We start from the raw sequence: 9,530 nt of genomic DNA, 5'->3' as shown, positions 1-9,530 counted from the left end.
ACAATTTTTATAGGTAAGTGCATGTGTGTCTACACACACACACCCCTACACTGCTATTGATTTCTTGTCCATTTGTGAGGATGGCTTTTTATTTATTTGTTTAAAAATTATTTTGTGTGTTTACTGTCAAATTGGATCTGACTGGTACAGGAGGAGATTGCTCCTCCTTCTCCAGCAGAGCATCTGGTGGATTCGAACCACATACCTCTGTGATTGCAGTGCAGCTTCTTGCCACTGGGCCCCTAGAGCTCCCCAAGGATGGCTTTTTCTTGTTCATTTATTAGTAACTTTTGCTTTTGCAAACAGCTTACTCATATCTTGAGATCTTTTTTATATTGAGATGTTTTCCTTACCCCTTTGAAAGAACTCATTATATTAGAAATAATAATTCTTTGTCAACATTTGAAAACAATTTTCCCTGTTTAACTCTTATTTAGTAGTCATTTTTCTCTCACTCCTTTGGAAGAGGTGAGGAGAAAGAAAACACATTTTGGCTACAGCTCAGGACACAAGAACAATCATGGAGTTGCCATGGGTAAACTGCACAAAGTTTATGGCCGTTCCAACCCAATTAGGAAGTTCTATCCCAGCCTTTAGGATTGCTAACAGTTGAAATCTATGCAATAGCAAACAAGTTTGTGGTGGTTGTTTTTTTTTTTTTTTAAATCCTATCAAGTATCTGTATGAACTGATTATATAACCATTTCTTTTTCTTCCTTTTTTGTCTCTAAGATAATCAAAGTGAAAAAAAAAAAAAGAACATTATTAAAGAGTCATTGAGAATGCTCCCTAGAACTAAATATACACAATGGTCAACTTATTAATTATAATAGTTAATCAGACTATTAAACATATCATGGTCTATAGCATGATACTCTTTATAGAAAAGGAAATGTTTCTGCTGCACTTTAATGACTTAACTACCAAATCATGTTAACTTGGGAGTGAGGTGAATCCATGTGAAACAAGCTTGTCTGAGCCATGGAAACAGACCAGCTGGGAGGGCACTGGCCACTCAGAAGGTGAGCTGAGAGGGCACAGAGAACTGGAGAGTTTGCTCTGGGCAGGATTCGCTAGGCTCCCTCTCAGAGGGAGGACAAGCATCAAGTCATGCAACCCACCTACAGGGTGAGATGACAGCAAACCTAGCCCGCCCCAGGTTGAGAAGGAAAACTCATCATTCCTAATGCATTTCAGTTTTAACTATGAAAGTGAGAAAGGATTTATTTCAGTATCTGAACATAAATCAGGAACCTACAAAGCCAGGTTTAAATACAGAAATATCCTTAAACACATTTTAAGATGGTCTTCATAGTGAAGTTCTTTTTTGATTTAAAAAAGAAAATGAAAATTAGCACTTACCTTACCAGACTGTCAACTCACCATCATATTGTAAAAATCCATTTTTATCCATCTCTATCTCTGACTCTGGCTAGAGAAAAAAAAAAAGTAATGAAGTTGTAACCAAAATGGCCTGCATAAAGAATACAACTATAGAATGATGAGGAGATAAGTCCATGAAAAATCCTCTAGAGGATGCTGAGAAAGAAAATCTAAGATCAGCAGCAGTAAGTGGTGCCATCTAGTGGACAAGCAACCCTACTGCATGAGACTCGCTTTCACTATAAAAGCAAACTTAGCAAAGACCCTTTGGATGCCATTAAACTAACTTTACTACTAGAACTTTTTATGTTAAATAGATAATCTAAGAAATTTATAGATACCTTAAAATAATCGTCCTGAGATATGACACTACAGTTTGGGAGATGTTTCTGCAAATTCTTAGCCAGTGTTGTCTTTCCACCATTTGTGACGCTAAAACAAAGGAAAGAATAAAAAAAAAAATAACAAGAAGGGAAACACATTATAAAAACTAAATAAAATCCCCAAGCCTCTAGTACACCTTCAAAATTAAAACAAAGCTTAACCCAATGGCTCAACTTTCATCCAATAATAGACCTATTAGGTGAGAAAACACACCAGGGAGGGACTCTTTTCTTAGAATAAGAGCACATGGGCAGCATTTGTCCAGGGATAAAGCTCTGAAGGCAGAAAGGGTCAGATAGAAGGATTAGTGGAAATCAGAATTACAGGGAGGAAGCAGGAAAAGCGATTACAAGTTGTTGTGGCTATATACCGTTGAGTAGCTCACAACTCATAGAGACTGTATGTAGAGCAGCCCTGAAACCTGCTCTATCCTGTGGCAACTTTACTATCACTGACACACCTATGCTCATTACCCCAGTCACTGCATCAGTCCATCTCACCGATGGTCTCCCTCTCTTTCTCTGTCCCTCCACCCTTCCAACCATGATTTCCCTCTCCAAGGACCAGTCCCTTCTTGCAACATGGCCAAAATATGTCAGACAAAGCCTCAGAATCCTGGCCTCCAAGGAGCAGCTTGGCTTCACCCTTTCTAGGATGAACCTGTTTGTTCCCCTGGCAGTTCACGGTGTATTGAACACTCTTTTCTAGCATCAAAGCTCAAAGACATCAATTCTCTTTCTATTATCCCTAGTCATTGTCTAGCACTCTGACACATAGCAAGCAATTGTGAAGACTATAGCCCGGATCAGGTGCATCTTAGTCTCCAGACTTGATGTTGTTGCTCTTCAGTACTCTGAAGAGGTCCCTGACAGCTGACTTTCCCTATGCAATTAGTCTCTTGATTTCCAGGCTGCTGGTACCAAGAGTGTTGACTGTGGAGTCAAGCAAACTAAAGCTGTTAGCAATCTCAGTTTCTTCATCATTTATCAAAATGCTGCCAATCAGCACAGTGGTGAGAATCTGTTTTCTGAGATACTGGCCACAGCATAAGAAACTGGCAGCAGTGCAGTTGTTCAGAATCACATAAGTTCCAACAGCTTGAGACTTAAGCCATCACATCAAGGGCTGGATAAGGGGAGACAGGTATTGAATGGTGTAGGTGGCCACAGCGTCCCTTTTCAGCAGGAAGTAGCTAAGAGAATACGCCATCCCCTTTTCCTTATGGATCAGGGTGAAGTCTCTCTCAGGGAGGAGCGATAGGGAATGGCAAAGGACACACTGACAAAGGAGATTAATCAGAACTGGCTTTGACAAGCACTGTGGCAAATGGACAATTAAAACAGACATGGGGGGAGGAGGAGAACGAACTGGGGATGAGGGTGGAGAAAACAGTGCAACAATGAATGAATGAAAACCCAAAATCTCTGTAAATGTTCATTAAAACTAATAAAATTTAATAAATAAAAAAAAAGAATGGTGTAGGTGGGAGTGGAAGAGGGGATGCTGATGGAATAGGGAAAGTGGTGGGTAGCAACACTTAATCTATTGGTCACTTCTATAATTTAGATTAAATAATGTATAATGGTTACAATTTAGATAATGTACTTAATGCCACAGGACGCCCTCATGGGATAGTCCATAAAAAGTTGTACTGCTAACTTAAAGGTGCAGCCTCTTCGGTGATTCAAATTCACCATCAACTGAAATGAATGACATAAAACTAAATTTGTACGGATGGATGAATAGGAAACCAGTTTGATCTATACATTTTCATTCCAATCATAAAAATAAAGAGAGAAAACATAAATAAAGATGTATTGCGATGGGAAAGTCTGCTGTTAGGGACCTCTCTAAAGTACTGAAGAACAACGGTGTGTCTCTGGAGACTAAGGTGCATCTGGTACAGGCCGTGGTCTTTGCAATCACTTGTTATGCATCAGAGAGCCGGACAATGACTAGGGAGGATAGAAGGAGAATTGATGCTTTTGAGCTTTGGTGTTGGAGAAGAGTGTTGAGGGTACCATGGACTACTAAGAAAACAAACAGATTCACCCTGGAGAGGGTTAAACCGGGCTGCTCCTTAGAGGCAAGAATTCCGAGGCTTCATCTGACATACTTTGGTCATGTTATAAGGAGAGACCGGTCCTTGGAGAAGGACATCATGGTTGGGATGGAGGGCAGGCGCAGGAGGGAAAGGCCCTCTGGGAGGTGGATTTATTCGGTGACTGGGGCAATCGGGATGAGTGTGTCAGAGACAATGATATTGGCACAGGACAGAGCAGTGTTTAGAGCTGTTGTACATAGGGTCACTATGAGTCGCAAGCGACTTGACGGCACGTAACAACAATAAGTAAAAAAAAAATCCTTAGAGAAAAGTATTTAAAACATTATTTAATATCTAAGAAAAATATTTCTTTAGTAGTTATGAGTTTTTCTGATGACTAAAGTATTGGCAGATACTGGTGTGCTATGGAAATGAAAGAAATAATTTGGAGTGGTTCTAGGAGAAAGGTGGGCAAGTGAACTTGGTAGGACTAAGACTTAGAAATTATTATTAATAAGAAATTATTTCACTATTATACTGAGATAATATTTAAATATTGTGCATAGTAAATATTATGCTAGGAGCAAAGGATATTTGAGTGTCGCAAATATTAATTCTTGGTTGGCATTAGTCCAAATAACAGGAGGAACAGTTTAGTGCAAGTATATAAAACTGCACATGATAGAAGTGATTTTGTTTTAATGCAAAAGATGAGGAAGTGGCTTATTCCACTTCACCTACTGTGGATTCATAATTCTTTCATAATTCTCCTGTGAGGCTTCGCTTTCTTTATCTCTCTGTACCCCGGGGTTAGACAGGAGGTCAAGTACAGGCTATCACATTTATTTGTCCTGTTTGCCTGGATTACGGCACCAAGGAGAACAGGGACCCTCACAAACTCTTTTCTATGTCTAGGTTCCTGCTTCCGTCACTACAAGAAGCACGTGGAAAGCATTTCGTTATTTACTCCAGAGTTTCTTAGCTTAGGGCTCAGGCAACTCCAAGGGGGCTGTAAATAGAATTTGGGATCTGTAGGAATCTCAGTGGAAAACAAATTCCACCTGTATTGTCACTAACTGGAAATGTCATGCCTATCATTTAACTCTCTCACTGCCAATTACTTGAAACTGATTCAGAGTTGATCCTCCAATGGGCTTGTAAGGCTGTGAATCGCACAGGAGCTGCCTGCCCATCTTTCTCTTGTGTATCCCCTGGTGGATATGAACCACCAGAGAGGTGCCACCTTTGCCCCATGGGAGAACGAGGTGCAATCACTTCCTGTGTGATTTACAGCCTCTTAAAAACTGCTGGAGGCTGTTATAAGTTGATTTAGACTCGAAGGCAATGAACAAGAAGTATCATACTAAATAGAGGATATATAATCAAACATCATGTGACTGGTGGTCCCTATGTGGCATAAATTGTTTGTGCCTGACATGAAGAAAAGTGTGGCATCAGGATTGGCAGGAGATTCATCAATAACCTATGTTAAGCAGATGACACAATTTCCTTGCTGAAAGTGAGGAAGGCTTGAAGCATTTGTTGCAGAAGATCAAGGAATGCAGCCTTAGGTATGGATTGCATCTCAATGTTGGTAAAATGAAGATTCTTACCACTGGACCAACAGGCAGCATCATGATGGATGGAGAGGTGACTGAAACTGTCAACAGCTTCACCTTGCTTGAATCCACAATTAACACCCTTGTACCAGCAGTCATGAAGTCAGGAAACACATTGCACTGAGAAAATCTGCAGTTAAGGACCTTTCCAAATTACTGAGGAGTGGTTATGTCCGTTTGAGAACTAAGGTGTGTCTGATTGAGGTCACAGTCTTTCTGATTACTAGCTATGCATCCAAGACCTGGACAATCAATAAAGATGACAGAAAAAGAACTGACACCTTTGAGCCGTGGTGTTGGAGAAGAGCACTGAACATCATATGGACGGCCAAAAAAAAAAACCAGATATGTTTTGGAGAGAGTGAAACCAGGTGTTCTTTGGAGGCAAGAATGATGAGGCTTCACCTTGCATATTTTGGACATGTTGCTAGAAGGTGCTATTCCTTGGAGAGGGACATGATGTTAGGAAGGTAGGAGGGTTGGTGAAGGAGAGGAAGACCTTCAACCAAGTGGATTGATACAATGACTGCTGCAATGGGCTCTTGTGTGTCAGGAAGTGTGAGGATGGCATGGGATAGAACCGGGTTTAGATCTTTTGCTCATAGGGTAGATATGAGTTGTCACTTGACTTGATGGCATCTTGATAGCAACAATAACAACAACTAACCTAAAGGTTGAAGGTTTAAATCAGCTACTCCTCTCTAGAAAGATGTGAAGTCTCTTCCTTCAAAAGTTACAGCTTCAGAAACCTGATGTGGGGTTGGCTATGGGTCGATGGTACTGGGATGAGGAGGCTCTAGTGGTGAGGTCCATAGTGAGCTGTGCTGTTAACTCAGAGGCTGTATGTCTCTGGTGGTTTGAGTCCACCAATAGCTCTGTGGGAGAAAGACCGTCGGTCTCATCAAGTTTCGGCTTGCAGCCTTGGAAACATGATGGAAAGTCTCCTGGGGTTGGAACCACACTGATGGCTGAGTTTTGAGTGTGAGTGGAAGAATGGGCTGGTGAGTTGGTTAAGATGACAACTGGGCAAACATTATGGAGTGTGGTTCTCCTCTATCACACAGGAGATCACCACGAACTGGAACGGAAACACAATGGCAGTGGGTTTGGTCTTCATATTTAATGTGAACATATTCAGAAAGAGAAAAATAACCTTGGAGCAAAACAATGTCCTTCTTAGTGGTTGCTGGTGTCGCACAGCATGTCTGCATCCAGTAACATAGGCAGGGTAATCTGTCTTGGAACTCATTTGTGAGAATCAGAGACCCAACTAAGAATTAAGGTAAGGCAAGAAAGGTTAGGTCATCAGGAACCTAAGTGCCTTAAGTATGGGGGGAAGGAGAAGAAATGCCCTGGTGGCCTGGTGAGTAAAGAGTAAGGCCTGGTGCTGCCAACCCAAAGGTATGTGTTTCGAATCCATCTGCTGCTCCATGAGGAAAGATGGGAAATCTCTTCCTGTGTGATTTACAGCCTCTTAAGGCCTGCTGAAGGGTCAGCTGTGAGTCTGTTCCAACTTGATGGCACACAACTACAAAAGCAACAACAACAACATGTACCTGTCCATAGCTGGGCCAACCAAGAACAGAGAAGGAATAGGTTTTTCTCCTCTACCCTTTTGAGGGACACTTAGATGGGAACTAAGAAATCACCTGACACTAAAGCAGTGTTTGATCAGGCTGAGTGGCTGGTGTTAACTCCAGGAAATGAATGGTGTAGCTGACTGATTTGTTATTCTCCTGTGTGTGTTTACAGGAAACACGTCCATCTCCTGTTGGATCTATGCAGCCAGAATCCCACTGTTTATTATTCCATAGTCACCTGCTCTTCCCCAGGCCTCGGAAATGCTTTCCATTGCTTCTCTTTTCCCAGCCACTTCGACATGAAAACATCTGTTTGAACATTCTGAGTCCAAATATCACTCAGCGCTTATAACAAATTTACTCACCCACTGATTCCAATGATAAATGTTTTCATCATTAGCTTGAAAAGCACGACTTCTTAAAAATTTCCTATAACAAAAGCAAAACCCAAATGGAGAGCTTATCATTGTGATGTTTAAAGTGGCAAAATAAAGCAGCATAATTGGGAAGGCCAGCGATGGGGAACACGGGCAGTCATCTCTGGCTAGTCCCACCCCGGATCATCAATATGCCACAGAAGAGCTTCACACTCTATTTTTTTTTCACTCTGCCACATTCTACTTGGAAGTGTCAAAAACTGTTGCAAGCTCAGGACAGAAAACCGATAGCAAAGGTGCTAACAGGGCCCATGGCCAAGCATATGCCCTTGAAGGTGTCTGATTTCAAGGGTGAGGAAGTGTTGCTAGGACACAGCATGGTCCAGAGGTTCATACTCCCCTGAGCCTGCTCATGTTTCACCTGCAAATTCATGCCCTTGGACACAACCTATTAGTCTCAAAAATTCATTGCTACTGAATCAGAACCAACTCAGAGCTGAACCTCGTGTGGGTTTCTTAGGCTGTAAATCTCACTGGAGAAGATTATTCACCTTTCTCTGAGGAGTGCTGGTGGATTCGAACCACCAAAGAGTGCTAACCTTTGAGTTAGCAGTACAATACCCTAAAGACTGCGTCACTGCTCAAGGCTGACTTTTCTTTTCACTCTTGTATAAGAGGAAAAGTCACTGCTGGTCTGAGTCAGAAGAAGGCTAATACCATTAGAAGGCTAGCTGTAAGGCCCAAGCCTGTGATGTCAGGTGGCCTAGTGGTAAGGAATTTCACTGTAGCACAAAGGAGGATGTTCAAACTCACCAGGTCGTCTGTGTAGATGGCCAGGTGATCTCCTCCTGGGAGATTTACGGCTTCTTCAAACCTGCTGGAGAGTTCTTACTAGAAGGCAAGCAACAACACAACAACAACAACAAACGCTGGCTCAGTTAAGTGCTCAGCTGATAAAGGCTAGGCTGGCCATTCCAACTCACACCTGCAGAGCAAAGACCTGGCAATTTAAGTCTGTAAAAATGGCAACCTAGAAAATCTTAAAGGGCAGTTATCTTGTGTCTCAGGGATCACTAAGTTAACAAAAGACTTGATCATACCCAACAATAAGGCCAGGATAGGTGAACTTCTAAACAAAACAGTTCAGATAGGAAATATGTGAAACTTTGCCCACCAAGAGGAAGAATCAGGGTTGGTCTGTAAGCAAGAAAATATGTTGCTGTTGGGTGTAGGGCTCAGGTGGCCTGATGGGTAAGGAATCAGGCTGCCAACCTAAAAGCACACAGTGAGAATACACCAGCTGCTCTCAGAGGGAATGAGGACAAATCATGTCACATACGATTTACAGACTCTAAACAATCACTGCCCGGCTTTGTTAGTTATGAGCTGGTTCCAACCAGGGAAGTTGAGATTTTCTTGTTAAGCCATGAGGTGCTGTCAACCCATAGTGACCCTACATACAACACCGCCCAATCCTCCGCCATCCAGACAACTGTTACTATGATGAGCCCACTGGTGCAGTCACTGTCTTTACCCATCTTGTTGAGGGGTTTCCTCATTTTCGCTGGCCCTCTACTTGGCCATAATGGCCTTGCCAGGGATTGGAACCTTCCGACAACATGGCCAAAAGGAGATGTCTCATTTTTTTTAAAGACATTTATTTGTTCTTCTGCCAATGGTATATTAAAAATTCTTTGCCAACAACAAAATTCAAAGGTATCAACGTTCGAAAAGTATCAACTTTTAAAAGGTATCAACTTTTTTTTTTTTTTAAAAACCCCCAGTTTTAGCCCTAAGAGAGATGCAAATTAAAACAACTATGAGATATCATCTCACCCCAGTCAAAATAGCAAAATTTAACAGAACAGCAAGCACAAATGCTGGCGAGGTTGTGGAGAAACTGGAACCCTTATTCACTGTTGGTGGGTGTGTAAAATGGTGCAACCCCTGTGGAAAGAAGTATGGCGCTTTCTCAAAAAGTTGCAAATAGAGATACCATTTGACCCAGCAATTCCACTACTGGGAATATACCCTGAAGAGACCATAGCTGACATCCAAGCAGATATATGCACACCCATGTTTACTGCAGCTTTGTTCACAATAGCAAGGAGTTGGAAACAACCAAAGTGCCCATCAATAAACG

At 41.8% G+C, this 9,530-nt stretch overlaps 1 protein-coding gene across 1 annotated transcript in view; it reads right to left on the bottom strand.

The window, feature by feature from the left end:
* Positions 1 to 7,404, bottom strand: part of NMRK1 (nicotinamide riboside kinase 1) — a 13,945-nt gene extending 6,541 nt beyond the window's left edge. Inside the window, exons 1-3 of the mRNA XM_006892004.1 lie at positions 7,376 to 7,404; positions 1,725 to 1,815; positions 1,384 to 1,432 (exon numbers count right to left, since the gene is read on the bottom strand). Of these exons, the coding sequence (XP_006892066.1) occupies positions 1,384 to 1,432; positions 1,725 to 1,815; positions 7,376 to 7,404 (169 nt within the window). The remainder of the gene's footprint in view (positions 1 to 1,383; positions 1,433 to 1,724; positions 1,816 to 7,375) is intronic.
* Positions 7,405 to 9,530: the final 2,126 nt, after the last annotated feature.

The sequence above is a fragment of the Elephantulus edwardii genome, unplaced genomic scaffold, assembly GCF_000299155.1.
Source record: "Elephantulus edwardii isolate Elephantulus edwardi_28Jun2011 unplaced genomic scaffold, EleEdw1.0 scaffold00108, whole genome shotgun sequence".
NCBI lineage: Eukaryota > Metazoa > Chordata > Mammalia > Macroscelidea > Macroscelididae > Elephantulus > Elephantulus edwardii.
Note: the sequence above shows the minus strand (reverse complement) of the source record. Positions and strands in the feature narration are given on the sequence as shown.